The sequence below is a fragment of the Salmo salar genome, chromosome 05, assembly GCF_965601325.2.
Source record: "Salmo salar chromosome 05, fSalSal1, whole genome shotgun sequence".
Classification (NCBI taxonomy): domain Eukaryota; kingdom Metazoa; phylum Chordata; class Actinopteri; order Salmoniformes; family Salmonidae; genus Salmo; species Salmo salar.
This window is the reverse complement of record NC_138295.1, coordinates 29419337-29440718: the sequence shown is the minus strand read 5'-3', so window position 1 is coordinate 29440718 and position 21382 is coordinate 29419337. Positions and strand designations below refer to the sequence as shown.

General features: G+C 40.3%; 1 protein-coding gene across 1 annotated transcript in view; it reads right to left on the bottom strand.

Moving 5' to 3' along the window:
• Positions 1–6083: 6083 nt before the first annotated feature.
• The window catches only part of LOC106604562 (leucine-rich repeat and immunoglobulin-like domain-containing nogo receptor-interacting protein 2), a 313818-nt gene continuing 298519 nt past the window's right edge, over positions 6084–21382 (bottom strand). Inside the window, exon 5 of the mRNA XM_014199313.3 lies at positions 6084–9806. Coding sequence (XP_014054788.1) covers positions 7959–9794 — 1836 coding nt within the window. The 5' untranslated portion in view covers positions 9795–9806 and the 3' untranslated portion in view covers positions 6084–7958. The remainder of the gene's footprint in view (positions 9807–21382) is intronic.

The following is a 21382-nucleotide window of genomic DNA, read 5'->3' as shown; positions in this document are numbered from 1 at the left end:
ATCTTCATCAGATGGCACTCATGGGACTTCATGTTACAAAATACATGTATGTTTTGCTCGATAAAGTTCTTTATATATTTATATCCAAAAACCCATTTTACATTGGCGTGTAATGTTCAGAAATGTTTTGCCTCCCAAAACTTCCAGTGAATGAGCGCATCAATTTACAGAAATGCTCATCATAAACGTTGATAAAATATTCAACTGTTATTCAAAAAATTATAGATACACTTCTCCTTAATGCAACCGCTATGTCAGATTTCAAAAAAGCTTTACAGCGAAAGCACACTTTGCAATAATCTGAGTACGGCGCTCAGTCACAAAACCAAACCCGCCATTTTATGGAGTCAACAAAACTCAGAAATAGCATTATAAATATTCACTTACCTTTGATGATCTTCATCGGAATGCACTCCCAGGAATCCCAGTTACACAATAAATGTTCATTTGTTTCAATAAAGTCCATCCTTTATTTCCAAATACCTCCCTTTTGTTCGCGCGTTCAGTCGAGTAATCCAAAGACAAAACGTCAAAAAAGTTACATTACAGTTCGCAGAAACATGTCAAACGATGTATAGAATCAATCTTTAGGATGTTTTTATCATAAATCTTCCATAATATTACAACCGGACGATTCCTTTGTCTTCAAAAAAGAAAAGGAACACAGCTGACTCTCACGTGAGCGCGCGCCACTGAGCTCATGTCATTTTCTCAGTCATCTGATTCCAATGGCTCTTATTCTCTCCCCATTCACAGTAGAAGCATGAAACAACGTTCTAAAGACTGATGACATCTAGTGGAAGCCCTAGGAAGTGCAAAATGACCCCACAGACACTGTATATTGGATAGGGAATCACTTGAAAAACTACAAACCTCAGATTTCCACACTTCCGGGTTGGATTTTTTTCTCAGGTTTTTGCCTGCCATGTGAGTTCTATTATACTCACAGACATCATTCAAACAGTTTTAGAAACGTCAGAGTGTTGTCTATCCAAATCTACTAATGATATGCATATCTTAGCTTCTGGGACTGAGTAGCAGGCAGTTTACTCTGGGCACCTTTTTCATCCGGACGTCAAAATACTGCCCCCTACCCTAGAGAAGTTAAAGTAATGATGGACTGTCATTTCTCTATGCTTATTTGAGCTGTTCTTGCCATCATACGGAAATGTTCTTTTTCCAATCAGGGCTATCTTCTGTATACCACCCCTACCTTTTCACAGCAGAACTGATTAGCTCAAACGTATTAAGAAGGAAAGAAATTCCACAAATTAACTTAACAAGGCACACCTGTTAATTGAAGTGCATTCCAGGTGACTAACTCATGAAGCTGGTTGAGAGAATTCCAAGAGGTTGTAAAGCTGTCACCAAGGCAAAGGGTGGCTATTTGAAGAATCTCAAATATAAAATATATTTTGATTTGTTTAACACTTTTTTGGATAGTACATGATTCCATATGTGTTATTTCATAGTTTTGATGTCTTCACAATTATTCTACAAATGTAGAAAATAGTAAAAATAAAGAAAAGCCCTTGAATGAGTAGGTGTGACCAAACTTTTGACTGGGACTGTACATACAGTGCCTTACAAAAGTATTCAGAGCCCTTGGATTTGTTCACATTTTACTGTGTTACTAAGTCGTGATTAAAATGGATTTAATCGTCGTTTTTTTTTTATCAACCTACAAAAACTACTCTGCAATGTCAAAGTGGAAGAAATATTATATATATATATTTTAAAATGACTAAAACTTCATAACTAAAATATGAACATTGCATACATATTCAGACCCTTCGTTTAGCCTAAATTAATGTTCAAGAGTCAAATGTGGCTTATCAAATCACATAATAAGTTATATGGACTCACTCTATGTGAAATAAAAGGGGTTGACATGATTATTGAATGACTAATCCTTCCTCTGTCCCCTATACAAAGACTGGGGAGTTTAACATTTTAACATCTTGACCATGTTCTGTTATAATATCCACCTGGCACAGCCAGAAGAGGACTGGCCACCCCTCATAGCCTGGTTCCTCTCTAGGTTTCTTCCTAGGTTTTGGCCTTTCTAGGGAGTTTTTCCTAGGGAGTTTTTCCTAGCCACCGTGCTTCTTTCACATGCATTGCTTGCTGTTTGGGGTTTTATGCTGGGTTTCTATACAGCACTTTGAGATATCCGCTGATGTACGAAGGGCTATATAAATACATTTGATTTGATTTGATATACATACAACAACTTTAAGGTCCCTCAATCAAGTATTGAATTTCAAGCACAGATTCAACTACAAAGACCAGGGAGCTTTTCAAAAGCCTCATAAAGAAGGGCAGGGATTGGTAGATGGGTAACAATAACAAATCAGACATTGAATATCTCTTTAAGCATGGTCAAGCTAATAATTATGCTGTGGATTATGTATTAAACCAACCAGACACATCAAAGATGCAGTTTTCCTTCTGAACTGAGCTGCAGGACAGGAAGGAAACTGCTTAGGGATGTCACCATGAGGGCATTGGTGATTTTAAAACAGCTACAGAGTTCAATGGCTGTGATGGGAGAAAACTGAGGATGAATCAACAACATTGCAGTGATTCCACCAGTGACCTAAATGACAGAGTGAAAAGAATATACTGTAAAAATATTCCAAAAAATGCATATGTATAATAACAAGCCACTAAAGTAATACTGCAAAAAAACAGCAAATGAATAAACTTTTTGGCCTAAATGCAAAGCCCTGTTTGGGGCAAATCCAACACATCACTGAGTAACTGCTTCCTTATTTTCAAGCATGGTGGTGGCTGCATCATGGTATGGGTATGCTTGACATCAGCAAAGACTGGGGAGTTTTTCAGAATAAAAGGAAACGGGATGGAGGTAAGCACAGGCAAAATCCTAGAGGAAAACCTGCTTCACTGCTTTACACCAGAGACTGGGAAAGGAATTTACCTTTCAGCAGGATAATAACCTATAACACAAGGCCAAGAAGACAGTGAATGTTCCTGAGTGGCCAAGTTACAGTTTTGACATAAATCTTTTTGAGAATCTATGGCAAGACTTGAAAATGACTGTCTTGCCATGATCCCAAACATATTGACAGAGCTTGAATAATTATTTAAAGAATAAACACACACACACAAATTTACTCTACACATTTCCCACCAGTACAGCTGGTAGTGGGTCGAAGGGTGGAACAGCAGTGGGATCACAAGGGAGCTCATTTGGTAGGGAAGCACACCATGAGGGAATGTATGAAAGCTCACCTAATGAAAGCACACAGCACGCAACCTGCCCCGCTTACATCTGCCCAGACTGCGGTAACTGCCAGCCTCACTCTAGGACTATTTGATGTCAATGTTGGGCATCCCATCCCCCTCCCTTCCCTCCCACATCTTTACATTCCTTCCCCTTACACAGCGAAGACCGTTCACATATTATGCAATCTGTTGTGTCCACATGGTGATATCAAATCAAATCGTATTGGTCACATACGCCGAATACAACAGGAGTAGACTTACAGTGAAATGCTTACTTATGAGCCCATTCCCAACAACGCAGAGTTAAAAAGTAAGACAAATATTGGCAAAAAAATTAAATAATAATAACACAATAAAAACAATAATGAGGCTATATACAAGGAGTACCAGTACCGAGTCAATGTGCAGGGGTAAGTTCGTAGCAGCATGTCTCGAGTCCTGCAGAGGCAATGATTATTCTGTTTGTAAGCTCTATAATACATGGGGAACGTTGAATATGAAATGCTGCTGAAATTTCATTCTGAATGTATATATTTGACTACATCAAGAAAACAAACAGACACGTTGCAGGAAATATACATACCTCTTTGTATTTGTGAATAGTGAAAGTTTGAGAGCGTCCCCATAAACCTACTGACTAGAGTTGGATTAGAGTTGTTGATATAAAGGAAAACCTTGAGGTTTAATAGCCCCATTGCCAAATATCTTGTCAAGAGCAATAACAATTAGTGGCTTCATTGACCCTATCCTCCATAACCTTTAACAAAATGATAATGCAGTTGATAAATACATTTTGAAATAGTTCAAAAGAATGTCCCTTCCCTTTCCCCTGAGAAAGAGATATTCTAACATCAGAGGTAAAAAGAATTAAGAAAAAATGACTTCTTAGTACTGGTTACAAAGAGGCACTGCTAAAACATGGCATGTGAACAAAGGTACTGTGGTGGTCGGTCTGGTGGGGTATATTTCTGATACTGCTCCACGGGGGTCATAACAGATGAGTACATCACCTGGATTGGCAGTTCATAACCCCAACAGGACAGAGTGTCATGGGGGTTAAGGGAGACCCCTGTCGCTCACTGACACATTTCTGCAGGGTGCCATCTGAGCAAAAACATCCTCATACAATCATACGGCCCAGCTTTTAAGTTTCTTTCAGTGACTGGGGAAAGAAGTGAAATGGTGGTCAAAGTGGGGGATCAATTTGTAGTACAGGTTTCATCTAGCACATCTCTATGTGCCAAACACAGAATGTGGCCATCACTGACCTACAAACTCAACCTCATTTATTTTGTATTTTAGGAAGTGCGAGACCCTTTGGTGTTCTGATTTCACAAGAGATCCATGGGATTGAGGACTTCGAAACAAAGGCTGCATTTACACAGGCAGACCAATTCTGATATATTGTTCACTAATTGGTCTTTTGTGATTGCATAAACGGTATAAGGTGAAGAGAAAGGACATGAGGAAAAAAATAATTTAAAAACAACTATATGGTTAATTATGGTAAAACAAATTTACAGTAAAGTCATAAGCAAAGTGATAAGTGCTAAACTTAACTGATACATGATATTCTCTAAATGTTTATTGTACTGTATTAAAATGTTTACCTATGGGGCCTCCTGAGTGGCGCAGCAGTCTAAGGCACTGCATCACAGTGCTAGAGGCATCACTACAGACCCAGAATCGATCCTGGCTGTATCACAACCAGCTGTGATCGGGAGTCCCATAGGGCTGCACACAATTGGCCCAGCATCGTCCAGGTTTGGGGAGGGTTTACTTGGCTCATCGAGCTCTAGCGACTCCTTGTCGTGCTGGCTTCCGGGTTAAGCGGGCTGGTGTTAAGAAGCTCGGATTGATCATGTTTCAGAGGACGCATGACTCGACCTTCACCTCCCGAGCGCGTTGTAGAGTTGCAGCAATGAGACAAGCTTGAAATTTGGGAGAAAAATGAGGTAAAATAGTCAAAATCATTAAATGAAATTACATTTTCAAGCTAACAACACAGGCAACATTAACTGTAAAGCAAGAGAATAGGATGTAAACATATAAAGACAGAGGAAAAACACTGGCACACATTAAATAGAGAACAACATAATAAATCAGTCTTGTGAATATAGTGAATTGGGCAGCATTGTATCTTCTGTAGCATTGCAATCTGCTATCTTCTTAACCCAGGATACCCCTCCGGTTTGCAGTCTTCATCTCAGTGATAAATGTAACGCCTCCAGGTGCTCATCTGGACTGTGTCAGAAGGTTAACTGCATTGCTCCAGATTACACCTCTGATAGTGCCTTCCTCCTGGTGCACACCACCTGCAACATCATGCTGTCTAGACTTAGGGACTAGACATTTTGCCCTGTTCCCTCTTCTGATTTGAAAGGTTAGAGGGGGATATCAGACTTTTCTGCATGATAAAAAGGTAATATTCAAAGGTTATGGTTTGAGTAAAAGGGAGAATGTGTGCTTAATTGTACATTCTGGAAAGCCAATGCCCCAAACCATTTCATTTTCTCAACCTGTGATCTGTCGTATTTGTGTTCCTGCAGATCTCGTTCCTCGAATGGACTTGTCAACTTCATCTGATGTTGTAGAAATTCAAATAACCCTTAGAATTAACATACATTGTAAGACAGTTCCCTTGATGCCAGTGATTGATATTGATAGGTTCTATTTTAACAATTGTATTCAACCATATGCTAATGTTACTATGCTGTTTCCAGATGTTCAACAGGCATATTATATACTGATCAAGACCCTCTTTTGCTTCATTGCAGTAAATATATAGACACACTAAATAGTACAAATAAATATTATTTTATTTCACATACATGATTTTTTTTATTTTACTTTGAACTTTTCACAATCTAAATGATTCAACAACAAAAATGAGGAACTACCACAACAAAGTCCAAATGTTTTACTGGGGAGAAAAGATGACAACTTCACTGTAGTAAGCTGGACACGTATTTTGCCATCAGGCAAAGGTTACAGTCAAAGGAATAAAAAGAGACAAGAAAAGGACAGAAAAGTGGTCCATGTAGGTTCTCTGACCAATATGTCAACTTCTAAATCATCAAACGTGATTATTTCTCCCGGAATAGTGTTATGATACTCACTTTTGTAAAACCCTCAAACCACTTTGATAAATAAAATCTTTTTCCATTATGGTTGACAATAAACAAAAATATCTTCAATATCTAGGGGTATATTTGGGGAACAGGGATATATTTTCTCCAGTGTGACATTGCAATCCTGTAGAAGCCCTTTCCTATATTCATGGACAATTTCATAAGTGAAGAGTTACCATTTTGCTTGTTAGGTGGGGGAATTGAGATTTTGGCTGACATTGCATCCCATGAGTATTGCTATGAACAGTTAAATGAGTATGAACATACCTGTACATAATGAAGCATTAAGTACATATATGCAAAGATTATGGTTGGAGGGAATGCTCTGTTTCATCAATCTGTTCGGTGAGTAAGCATGGTGCAAGACCAAACCAATAAGAGTAATACTTTTAGATACAAATGTGTACTGTACATGGTTCTGTAGTGTCTTTAAACCCAATCCTGTACTTGGGCATGTAAATAGAATTTGAAAAGCTTGATTATGAGACCTGTTCCTTTCGGGTCCCCTGGGTAGAGATTCAGATAATTTCAGAGGATCCGTTGTGGACAAGCTCACTAGCAACAGCAAGAACATTTGTCACAATGTCCTGGCATTGTATCCAATAAGATGCCATAGTTGGGGATTGCACTCCTGTGTCCTGTTACCGCACTTTGCAGTACTTTTTCCATTCCTAGTAAACCAAAGGGTGATCCTGACACTCTGATTTCTTCACTTTAAAGGGCCCAGTGCAGTCAAAAAAGTATTTTTCCAGTTATTTTCCTTTTATATATATTTCCACACTATGAGGTTGAAATAATACTGTGAAATTGTGAAAAGTATGGTAATGCCTTTTTAGTGTAAGAGAAATGTCAGCCTGTTTTGGTGGGATGGAGTTTTGGCCATTCTGGGGACACCACCTGACGCTAAATTAGTTAATAGACCAATAAGAAAGAGTTACAAACCTCTCTGCCAATAAAAGCACATTTTCAGTTTTCCCCTATCCACTCAAACCACTCCCAGACAGTCCTAGCAAAATTCTTGCTTGAGAAATTGCTATTTTTGTTTCTTTAATTGAAAACAATCACAGTAAGGTACTTCAATATTACCTATAAAATGTATGTCAAACAAAAACCAATGATTGCAAAGTTAAACAAACCATACAACTCTACGCACAAGAACTGCTTTAAACAATTTTCACATGTGTTTTTTTTTTATACAAAAAGACATTTAATTGAAGAACAGTGCAGATGCAAAGTTTGGCCACAGAATGATGGTTTGTGCTGTTGGTGCCGTCATTCTGTTACCAAACTTTGCATCTGCAATGTTCTTCAAGTGTGTTTGTAAAAATGTCTGTGGAAATTGATAAAACTAGTCCTTGTGCATAGAGTTGTAGGGTTTCTCTAACTTTGCAATCATTGGTTTTTGTTTGGCATACATTTTAAAGTGAAAAATCTGAGCCTCAGCATCACTCTGTTACCATGGAATTGCCCAGTAGCATTCTCCTGAAGTAGTGGGAAATGTTAAAGTTCCATTTGCAATAAAAATACATAATCCTTAGAGCATTCCCAACATATGGATTCCCAGATTCACAAACCATGTTAGATCATTTTCATGTTAAAGCGATGAGGTCCAGCTTGTCCCTCTGCCCCTCCATCTACAGAGGTGCCATTAGACTTGGACCGAGGGACATATTCAATATCTATGTTGTTTTTATGCTTTCCCTTGCCCCGGCTCCAAACGAACAGTAGCAGAAAGCAGAACAAGACCACCCCCAGGAATGTGAAACATCCCATTGCTGTCGACACTAAGATAGTCTTTAGGTCCAAGCCGTAGGTCACGTTGCTAGTCCCATTGGTAGTGGCGTTGCTGGGATCTGTGTAGTACTGGGTCCTGTTTGCGTAGAGCGACCCCAGGCTTTTCACTGCTAGGGAGGCCATCAATGAGTCGTTACCCGCCGTGTTGGTTGCCATGCAAAGGTACACGCCACCGTCCTGCACCTCGGCCACCTTGATCTCCAGCGTCCCATTGTTGTGGACCTTGACTCTACCATAGCTCTTGTTGGTGAGGAGGTGCCGGCGTGGGGACAGCCACGACACCACCGGCCTGGGGATCCCTTCAGCACTGCAGTGTAGTTTCGCTGACTGGCCCTCATCCACTGCTATCGTCTGTGTCTTGTTCTCTCTGATTTTTGGCTTGGTGCATGTCACGTAATAGGTTAGCAGGGTCTCCTTGAATTCCCTGAAAGGCCTGCCCTCAGGGGTGTTGCACTCCGGCTGCGAGTCGCCAAAGAAGATGGAGTGCCTTTTCTGCAGGATCCACATGAGGCGACAGTCGCACACCAGGGGGTTGTCGTCGATCAAGAGGACCTCCAGTGCCTCAGGGGCTTGGAAGACACCCTTCTCCAGGGTGTCCAAATGGTTGTGGGAGACGTTGAGGACTTTGAGCCACCGGAGGCCCTGAAATGCGTACGGTTCAATGGTCGACAACTGGGCCCCAACTAGATGAAGTTCCCTCAGGCGCACCAACTCAAACAGCATTCCCCCCTCGATGTGTCTGATGCGGTTGAAGGACAGGTTGAGGTGTGTTAGGTAGTGCAGGTGCTTTAGGGCCTGGTATGGGAAGGTGGACAGGTTAGTGTTGGTGATGAAAAGCGTGGTCAGGTTGAGGCTGTGCAGCGTGTTGGCAGGCACACTGTCCAGCGAGGTCCAGCTGTCAATCTCCAGGTGGCGCAGCCAGAAAAGCTTCTTGAAGGAGTAGGCTTGCAAGGTGCTGATGCTGAGGTATCGGAGGTGAAGTCTGACCAAGTTGTGCAGATGGGACAGGGCCTCAGTGGGCACCACCGTCAGGTTGCATCTCTCCAGGGTTAGTGTCTGTAGGCTCAGCAGTCCACTGAAGGCCCGGTGGGAGATGTATACCAGGTCATTGTCACCCACTTCCAGGAACTTCAGGTTGTGCAAGTCCTGGAACATGTAGTCCAGCAGGATGACGATCTTGTTGTCGCTGACATCCAGCCGTGTGAGGTTGGACAAGCCTGTGAAGACTCCCAGGGGAATAAGCTTGATGCGGTTGCTTTTGAGACTGAGCGAGTGCATGCTGTACAGAGGGTTGAAGGCCCCCGGCTCCACATAGCTGATAATGTTCCCACTGAGGTCCAGATCCTCTAGTCCAGGGTAGGGGGCAAAGTCGTCCGGGTTGACGGCCTGCAGCTTGTTCTTGCTCAGGTCCAGAATCCTGGTCTCGATGGGGATGCCGTCTGGGATGCTCGGTAGGCGTTTGCGGTGGCACAGGACCGACTTGCTCTGGGCTGAGCAGTCACAGCGGGCGGGACATCCCAAGGCAGAACCCACAAAGACGGCCACTAGAGCCAGTCCCAGGAATGGTTGCCAGCATGAGAGGGCTGTGTGCAGCATGACTTTGCTCATACAGTCGACCATTCTGTCACGGCTCTACAAGAAAGAGAGGGAAAACAGACAGAAAGAGCCCACAATTAGAGAGCATAAATTTGTAAAAAATAAGGAATGTGTGAAAACCTTAATGGGTGGCAATACACATGCGTAAGCAATCTTTTGAAGGAAATAATTTTGGGATTATAAATGGAATCTAAATGGATGACGTCATGTTACTATTCTGGTGAAATTGACTGGCATCTTATCTCAATAAAAATGAAGGACATATTAGATTCTCTGATGCAAATGCCTCATTTTCAACATCCTGAATCATCCTTTCTTTCTATTGTAGTTTTGGCCAGCGATCACACCCCTATATCCACTGGCTCACTTAGTCAACATACAGGCACAACTTGGACATTTTGCTCTTATCTTCCATTGGTTTATTCTCAGAATTTAAGAACAAATTGCCAAAAGTAATTTGTTACATAGGTTGTCTTCTCACACCACAATCAGTTCAAACAGTCTGCAGTCTTTTGTTGTGTTTTAGCCAAAGCAAACTGACGAAGGGAGAAGAGTGGAGAAGAAAGGAAACTGCCTCTATGAGTCTGTGGAGACTATCTGATAATTATTCTAACCAAGGACTTCAGTGGATATAAAAGGATTTCTATATATTAATTGTGCAAAATATCTAAGACAAACAAGTCCATAAGTAGCAGCTAAGCAATGGGGCTTCATCTATGTACAGTGCCTTCTGAAACACCCCTTGAATTTTTCCAAATTTTGTTGTGTTACAGCCTGAAATTAAAATTGATTAAATATAGATTTTGTAAAACTGGCCTACACACAATACCCCATAATGTGAATTATATTTTTAGAAATGTTTACAAATACATTTGAAATTAAAAGCTGAAATGTCTATAACCCCTTTGTCATGGCAAGATTAAATAAGTTCAGGAGTAAAAATGTGCTTAACAAGTAACATAATAATGTACATGGACTAATTCTGTGTGAAATAAGTATTTAACATGATTTTTTAATGACTACCTCATCTCTGTACCCCCCACATACAATTATCTGTAAGTTCCCTTAGTTGAGCAGTGAATTTCAAACACAGATTCAACCACAATGACCAGGGAGGTTTTCCAATGCCTCACAAAGAAAGGCAACCTATTGGTAGATGGCAAAAAAAAGAAAAGCAGACATTGAATGTCCCCTTGAGCATGGTGAAGAACACCCATACACTACAAAGATACAGGTGTCCTTCCTAACTCAGTTGCCGGAGAGGAAGGAACCCACTCAGGGATTTCACCATGAGGCCAATGGTGACTTTAAAACAGTTACAGAGTTTAATGGTTGTGGTCCTCTATAAACTGAGGATGGATCAACAACATGGTAGTTACTCCTCAATACTAACCTAATTGACAGTGTGAAAAGAAGGAAGCCTGTACAGAATAAAAATAATCCAAACATGCATCCTGTTTGCAATAAGGCATTAAAGTAAAACTGCAAAACATGTGGCAAAGGAATGAACTTCATGTCCTGAATACAAATCCAATACATCATTCAGTACCACTGTCACGTTCGTTGGAATAAAGATCGGACCAAGGCGCAGCGTGAGTAGCATTCCACATAATTTATTAATAGTGAAACTTAACAAAATACAAAAACAATAAAGAATAAACGAAACGTGACGACAATGCAACTACACATAAACACAATATCCCATAACCCACAAGTGGAAAACATGCTACTTAAGTATGATCCTCAATTAGAGACAACGATTACCAGCTGCCTCTAATTGGAATCATACACAATCACCAACATAGAAAAACAAACCTAGAACCCCACATAGAAATAATAAACTAGACTAACCTCCCCAGTCACGCCCTGACCTACTCTACCATAGAAAATAACATTGGGAGACAAATTCACCTTTCAGCAGGACAATAACCAAAAACACCAGGCCAAATATACCCTGGAGTTGCTTACCAAGACAGCACTGAGTAGCCTAGTTAAAATTTTGACTTAAATCGCCTTGAAAAGCAATGATCAACATCCAACTTGACAGAGCTTGAACAATTTAAAAAATAATGATGTGCAAATATTGTTCATTCCAGGTGTGCAAAGCTCTTGGAGACTTATGCAGAAAAAGACTCACAGCAGTAGTCATTGCCAAAGGTGATTCTAACATGTATTGATTCATTTTTAATACATTTGCAAACATTTCCAAAAACATGTTTTCACTATGTGGTATTGTGTGTAGATGGGTGAAAAAAAAAATCTGTTTAATCAATTTTGAATTTAGGCTGTAACACAACAAAATGTGGAATAAGTCAATGGGTATGAATACGTTATGAAGGCACTGTACGTTCATATTGTCAAGTGAGGAATTGATAGTACAATACAATTTAGGGAATATGACAAATCTATTGCTAACAACAATGCTTTCATGAAGTCCACAAGCGATACGTGTTTTTGCTAAACCGAATTCAACCTTTTTTAATCAAAGATGTTCCATCTATTTCTATCTCCGTGTTTGTTTTTCACATAGAAACAGCTCTATTGTTAATACAGAAGCATATTGTCGGTTATTCTGACCCTTAGACAGTGAAACAATGAGCATGATTGTATTGATTTTCCTACACACAACCCCTCATATGTCAAAGAACACACAAGCTGCAAAATGTTAATGGAAGAAAAAAACATGATGGGAAATGCATGAGAATTTCCAAAGTCCAAACACAATTAAGAGTGAACACAATCAACAAGTAGAAATTGTTGGAGGGCACAACCTAATGGGGAGAACATTAGGCTGGTAATTATACAGATTATCACAAAAGCTGCGAAGGCTAATAAATGAAGGTCCGGGAGGTTAATACATTTTTAAAATCCAATTTAAACGTTCATTTAAATGGTGTCCAAACAAATGGTGGAAGAATCAAATCAATTACACTCTGAAATAGTAGCATCTGTTGTCAAGATGTGTCTGCTCAGGTCTTCAGGAGAAGAGAGTAGGGTAGTAATAGGATGGGCTGAAGCCTTATTCCTTCACCTGTAATGTGTATTTTATCTGACACTCTTAAGTATACCAAACTTACTGTGATTACAAATACAGTACATCCCCTGCATCATACATACTGCTTTGTTGTTTGCTTGTCCTTCTGACCACTAGGAGGCCACAGTCAGTAGGCAGTGGTCAGTTCATATCAGCTCCCAACAACATAGACTTGATAGACAATATGTAATATGACAACTGTAAAGACATTTTAAAAGCAAGTGGGCATACTGGGAGGAATTTAAATAAAGTCTACTTCATAAATCACATCTTAAAACATTTGGTGGAATTTTGGACCAGATTATAAAATAATATAAACAATATGATTGTATATGTATAGTATACTATATTAATATGTAAAATATTCATTGCAGGGGCAGAAAATATCTACAATAATTTCCATGGAATCCACTGCTCTTTATTAGACAGATTGTGAAACAGGTTGTGAAAAGACTATTCCCGCTTCATCAGGTGTGTCATGATGTGCACTAAACTGAACTGTAATGAGAATAATCAGCACGAATCCCTGCGAGCACAAATACAGCATTAAAAAGTTTAGGAAACACAACCATGCCGTCATTACGGCATATAGTGAAGAATTAAAGATGTCTACTAAACAATCATGTATAAATTGCTATTACACGATTATAATTATTGTTATTATTATGATATTTTTATTATTTTTCATATCCCATTTTAATGACTACATATGAAAACATAACTGTTTGGCCCACATCTATAATACAACAATAATACTAACATATTATGCTGTACACATACAGTACCAGTCAAAAGTTTGGACACACCTAATCATTCCAGGGTTTTTTTTAGTTTTTTTTTAAACTATTTTCTACATTGTAGAATAGTAGTGAAGACATCAACACTGTGAAATAACACATATGGAATCATGTAGTAACTAAAAAACTGTTTAACAAATCCAAATATATTTCATATTTGAGATTCTTCAAAGTTGCCACCCTTGATGACAGCTTTGCACACTCTTGGCATTCTCTCAACCAGCATCATGAGGTAGTCAGCTGGAATGCATTTCAATTAACAGGTGTTAATTGTGGAATTTCTTTCCTTCTTAATGTTTTTGAGTCAATCAGTTGTGTTGTGAAAAGGTAGGGTTGGTATACAGAAGATAGCCCTATTTTGGTAAAAGACACCAATAATAAGAAGAGACTTGATTGGGCCAAGAAACACGAGCAATGGACATTAGACCGGTGGAAATCTGTCCTTTGGTCTGATGAGTCCAAATTTGAGATTTTTGGTTTCAAACGCCGTGTCTTTGTGAGATGCAGAGTAGGTGAATGGATTATCTCCGCATTTGTGGTTCCAAACGTGAAGCATGGAGGAGGAGGTGTGATGGTGCATTTCTGGTGACACTGTCTGTGATTTATTTAGAATTCAAGACTCACTTAACCAGCATGGCTACCACAGCATTCTGCAGCGATACACCATCCAATCTGGTTTGCGCTTAGTTGGACTAACATTTGTTTTTCTACAGGACAATGATCCAAGCTTCGAAAGGGCTATTTGACCAAGAAGGAGAGTGATGGAGTGCAGCATCAGATGACCTGGCCTCCACAATCTCCCGACCTCAACGCAATTGAGATGGTTTGGGATGAGTTGGACCGCAGAGTGAATGAAAAGCAGTGCTCAGCACATGTGGGAACTCCTTCAAGACTGTTGGAAAAGCATTCCAGGTGAAGCTGTGTGATGGTGTGGGTGTGCTTTACTGGTTACACTGTCAATGATTTATTTAGAATTCATGACACACTTAGCTGTTGGAAAAGGTGAATCTGGTTGAGAGAATGCAAAGAGTGTGCAAAGTTGTCATCAAGGCAAAGGGTGCCTACTTTGAAGAATCTCAAATATAAAATATATTTTGATTTGTTTAACACTTTTTTTGGTTACTACATGATTCCATATGTGTTATTTCATAGTTTTGATGTCTTCACTATTAATCAACAATGTAGTTGTCACGTCCTGACCATAGAAAGTAGGTCAGGGCGTGACTGGGGGGTTAGTCTAGTTTATTATTTCTATGTGTGGTTCTAGGTTTGTTTTTCTATGTTGGTGATTGTGTGTGATTCCCAATTAGAGCCAGCTGGTAATCGTTGTCTCTAATTGGGGATCATACTTAAGTAGCAGGTTTTCCACTTGTGGGTTATGGGATATTGTTTGTTTATGTGTAGTTGCATTGTCGTCACGTTTCGTTTATTCTTTATTGTTTTTGTATATTGATAAGTTTCACTTTCTAATAAAAGATGTGTAACGCTACTCACGCTGCGCCTTGGTCCGTCTATTCTAACAAACGTGACAGTAGTCAATAATAAAAATGAATGAGTAGGTGTGTCCAACCTTTTGACTGGTACTGTAGGTAGTAAGTATGTCATACATGTGTGACCAATATCCCCCCCCTCCCGCCCACACGTACCACACACACACACACACACACACACACACACACACACACACACACACACACACACACACACACACACACACACCCCCCCCCCGACCCTCGCCACATATCTCTGTCCACCAGTGAAATAGCACAGTGAATTATGGAGAGTGCTTCTAATCAGGACAAGAGCAGGCTCATGATTGTGCTCCCTCACCTGAGTCCGGTGCATAGAAAAGCTATTATGTACAGAGTGCACTATCATCATGGGCAGAACAAGCTAGAAGGGCTGCTCTGATGACAGCAAAACGCTACATAGACAAGACATTCAGACACAAATTAGGGCCAGGTTGGATCCTAGCTGGGTCTGATACCACTACTCTGATTCTGCGTACAGTACATGTTGATCCTAGGTGGGTTTGATACCACTACCCTGATTCTGCATACAGTACATGTTGAGCCTATGTGGGTCTGATACCATTACTCTGATTCTGCATACAGTACATGTTACATGTTGAGCCTCGGTGGGTCTGATACCACTACTCTGATTCTGCATACAGTACATTTTGAGCCTAGGTGGGTCTGATACCACTACTCTGATTCTGCGTACAGTACATGTTGATCCTAGGTGGGTTTGATACCACTACCCTGATTCTGCGTACAGTACATGTTGATCCTAGGTGGGTTTGATACCACTACTCTGATTCTGCGTACAGTACATGTTGATCCTAGGTGGGTTTGATACCACTACCCCTGATTCTGCGTACAGTACATGTTGATCCTAGGTGGGTCTGATACCACTACTCTGATTCTGCGTACAGTACATGTTGATCCTAGGTGGGTTTGATACCACTACTCTGATTCTGCGTACAGTACATGTTGATCCTAGGTGGGTTTGATACCACTACTCTGATTATGCATACAGAACATGTTGAAGAGCCATATGACAGTTAAAACAGTGGGGGTTGCTGGGAGAAGACATTGTTACACTGGGGGTTGCTTGGAGAAGACCTTGACAAGCATGCAAAATGGATTGGCACAAGGAAACGGATAGATATTGTTTGTTAAAGTGTTGAATTCCACATGTAATATTTCACCACAAGCAGGTGTAAATAAAGTACTCCAACATAGTCTTCTCGTATTATAGTTATAGTTATCATTTCTTGATTAACCTAATTTCCATATAATCACTCAAAACACATTGGGCCTTTCGGCCCCTGGATGCTGCTCTTAGCTTTGCAAAATAACCCGGGGCCATTGACGTAATGCATGAGTAACTATGACGTGCCAGAGTGTATGGCTTTTGTCTCACATGGTCACAGCCAACACACATTGCCATCCTGCCCAGCACGACTTCACCATAGTGTTTCCCCATTCTCCCCAAGTGCTCTTGGCTCTCGCATCTCTGGGATGACCTAAGGGTGGCTAGCTGAGCGTTGTCCCTGAGACTGAGTGCTACATCAAAATGTAGGCTCATATTGCTGCAGCGCTCATTTGATAATACAGGCTGACCGCCCTATTCACTGTCTGAGTATATGAATGCAAAATGAGCTTGCAGGAGATTGCAATCACTCCCCAGGTATCTTCCATGGGTCACCACAGCTTTCTCCCTCTCCCTCTCTCTCCCTCCCTCTCTCTCCTTCTCTCTCTCCCTCTCTCCCTCCTCCCTTTCTCAGTCGATTGTGAACAGTACTCCTTCTCACAAAAACATCCACATAGGCAATACTGTAGAAGCTGTTCAATATTCACTTGCATCCTGAAGGAAATGACCATGTTTAATAATTGAGATTCAATGGGAGATTCATTTAATCAAGAATCCATTGATGTTTAAACAACCATTCCACTACTATTTCCCTTTTATAAGGCATCAGTAAAATATAACGTGACACACCAATAGATTAAGAAACATTTATGCATACTCACATTAAAAGTTGATGCTTTTCAAGACATCTTTAAAATTGGGAATACTCGCATATCACAGAGACTTGACAATTGTAACATTCACAGCAATAATACATGTCAACTAGCTCACTTTCTCTAAAAAATAAGTATTCAACATAATTTACTACAATAATTGATTGTTTATGCTCGGTGGATTCTGTGTAACTCGTCATTACGCATCTGTTTAGACTGAAAAATCCAAAGCTCAACAGAGTTCGGATGCCGACTCAATCACAGAAAATGATTATCCCAGTGAAAGATGATAGCGACAGAGAGCACAGCCGACAGAGTATGAAATGTTTGGCCCATCTAACCCTTATGGTGATAAACCCACCCCAGTGAAATGCAATGGAACTCACTGTCATGTATTATTTCTAAGAGGTATTCATCTGAAGTAAATAGCATTCCAGGTCACACAACTAAAGCAGAGCTAAATGCAGTAAGCCTAAGGAGGAGGCTTGAACAAAACCCCAAAACCCTCAAAAGGCAAGCACTTCCTATTTCCTGGTGTTTGGTTTTTGCCCAAGTAGTTTGAGGATTTAGATTTAAAGAAATTTGCCCCTGTGCAATGGAACAATAAAAATTATTTGTGAAGTTGGCCTGGCCCATATCTCCACTGGAAGGTCTTCAGAGTGTGTTTGATGTGGCCTTTGTGCTACCATCACCCCACGTAATGCCATGGCTGTTCACACTCAAAAGTGTCCCTGCTCTCCAGCCGTATGTTCCAAGATGGTTTCTTTGTTTAGACTGCAATTATCAAAGCTCTTAAAGACCGTAATCAAAGTGTTAAAATGTGATCTGGGAAAAAGGATAGGAATTAACTCACAATGGAATTAAATGAAATGTAATCATCAACAAATACATTGGGTGTTCTATCATGGGAGCTGGATTTTCATGTCTGATTGTCTTGTACATTCATATTTATACAACCTGTGGGTCGAATCCTTAATGCTGATTGGTTAGAATCGCATTCCAGGCGGTGTCTATTCACAAGTTGCCACTGGCTACATCTATGATGTTAAAATGCCTATTTACTCTGTTCCATCTGACGACACAATCCATTGTCTCATCAACCCAGCTAAACAACTTATGAACTTGATCTCCACTGTAAAATACATCTAGACATTATCTCACATTTCTTTTAGACTAACATTTAGTTTTCAACACCAGAGATGTGTATAAACCTTGCTGCCTGTCTCTCAGACATTTACAACATTGTTTCAATATTCAAATTCGATCTCCTGCTGTCCCATAGTAATGAACATGTTGGAAGTCGGGACGAGACTGACTGGCAGGCAACATTTCTCAGCCAGTCGAAATCATGATTCAGCTGGCATCATTTTTATAGATATATACAAACAAATGTAAATTGAAAAAAGTTCAAATGAAACGCAGCAAAATTGCAGTCTTTTTTGAAGTGATTGTGTTACTGTAGCTATGTTGTTGGCTAGCTCCTCTGAACAACAGTATCCTGACGAGTGAGCACATTTTCTATGCCAGGCGAAATCGAGCCTCCTCAGCTTATTGTTATGCACGTCTCAAAAGAAATGTCACTTGAAAAACAGCTTAAACAAATGCAAATGAAGCTACTTTCTGTCATTCTGGCTGCACTTTTTGATGTGACTGTAAGTTAGCCGTAGTTGGCTAGCTACCAAGCAAGGGATAAGAATGTTGCAGCCAATATGGCAATGGAACATTTAAAACGAACGACTGGTGTCTCTAGCAACCCGAGGTTTGTTTTGGGACTATATCTTGTGGAAGGATGAAATAGTATGAATAAATTAATCAAATAGCGATTCTGAAAATATGTCAATCATTATTTGAATATGTTGGTAAAGCGTTGTATAAAAGTGATAATGCACTCGAAGCTGGTGTTTGGAGGATATATTGGTATGGTTTTCCAATTAACAACTCCCATGCCAATATATCCTCCAAACAAACACTGGCTTCTCGGGCATTATCACTTAAGCCTGCAGCTCAGAATAAAATGCTGCAACTATAACCACTAGTTATAGTTGCTTTGGATTCATACGATGTACCAAAATGAATATGACTGACATCAAGGTAGACAAAAATAAACAAATTCTATGACTTGATATATGCTACTCACACTCAAACTTCCAAGTAAATGCTGCATTAATGCCAATTGGAAACGAAAATGATGTCATGATGTCGTGATGTCATGGTAACTCTACTGTAGAAGGACACGATTGGATAGACTTGCGTTAGACATTTTCAGACAGTGCCTTGCAAAATGGAACATCTTCTTCTCCTTTTATCCATACTAATTTAGTGGAATAGAAATCAATGAAAATGGAAGATGGATGACCATGGTCCCTGACACTCTCCTTCTGAACTATGGTGGCCTGGCCATGACTTGAACGGAAGCTCCACCAATTCCACACACACGAGCCACATCTCATTAATTCTAGCACAACCCCCATCATTAACTACAAGATCGCTCTCAAATACAGTACTAAGAGGTTAACATGCGCATATTACATACAGTGAGGGAAAAAAGTATGTAATCCCCTGCTGATTTTGTACGTTTGCCCACTGACAAAGAAATTATCAGTCTACAATTTTAATGGTAGGTTTATTTGAACAGTGAGAGACAGAATAACAACAAAAAATTCCAGAAAAACACATGTCAAAAATGTTATAAATTGATTTGAATTTTAATGAGGGAAATAAGTATTTGACCCCCTCTCAATCAGAAAGATTTCTGGCTCCCAGGTGTCTTTTATACTGGTAACGAGCTGAGATTGGGAGCACACTCTTAAAGGGAGTGCTCCTAATCTCAGCTTGTTACCTGAATAAAAGACACCTGTCCACAGAAGCAATCAATCAATCAGATTCCAAACTCTCCACCATGGTCAAGACCAAAGAGCTCTCCAAGGATGTCAGGGACAAGATTGTAGACCTACACAAGGCTGGAATGGGCTACAAGACCATCGCCAAGCAGCTTGGTGACAAGGTGACAACAGTTGGTGTGATTATTCGCAAATGGAAGAAACACAAAAGAACTGTCAATCTCCCTCAGCCTGGGGCTACATGCAAGATCTCACCTTGTGGAGTTGCAATGATCATGACAACGGTGAGGAATCAGCCAGAACTACACAGGAGGATCTTGTCAATGATCTCAAGGCAGCTGGGACCATAGTCACCAAGAAAACAATTGGTAACACACTACGCCGTGAAGGACTGAAATCCTGCAGCGCCCGCAATGTCTCCCTGCTCAAGAAAGCACATATACATGCCCGTCTGAAGTTTGCCAATGAACATCTGAATGGTTCAGAGGACAATTGGGTGAAAGTGTTGTGGTCAGATGAGACCAAAATGGAGCTCTTTGGCATCAACTCAACTCGCCGTGTTTGGAGGAGGAGGAATGCTGCCTATGACCCCAAGAACACCATCCCCACCATCAAACATGGAGGTGGAAACATTATGCTTTGGGGGTGTTTTTCTGCTAAGGGGACAGGACAACTTCACCGCATCAAAGGGACGATGGACGGGGCCATGTACCATCAAATCTTGGGTGAGAACCTCCTTCCCTCAGCCAGGGCATTGAAAATGGGTCGTGGATGGGTATTCCAGCATGACAATGACCCAAAACACACAGCCAAGGCAACAAAGGAGTGGCTCAAGAAGAAGCACATTAAGGTCCTGGAGTGGCCTAGCCAGTCTCCAGACCTTAATCCCATAGAAAATCTGTGGAGGGAGCTGAAGGTTCGAGTTGCCAAACATCAGCCTCGAAACCTTAATGACTTGGAGAAGATCTGCAAAGAGGAGTGGGACAAAATCCCTCCTGAGATGTGTGCAAACCTGGTGGCCAACTACAAGAAACGTCTGACCTCTGTGATTGCCAACAAGGGTTTTGCCACCAAGTACTAAGTCATGTTTTGCAGAGGGGTCAAATACTTATTTCCCTCATTAAAATGCAAATCATTTTATAACATTTTTTATGTGTTTTTCTGGATTTTTTTGTTGTTATTCTGTCTCTCACTGTTCAAATAAACCTACCATTAAAATTATAGACTGATCATTTCTTTGTCAGTGGGCAAACGTACAAAATCAGCAGGAGATCAAATACTTTTTTCCCTCACTGTCCATGTCAGCGCAGCTTTTGATATTTGAATTTCCCAGATATCAAGAATGAAATGACAGTCAATCATCATAATGGTAATTGTATGGAAAAGTTATTAAATCATAATTTTAATGAAGCCT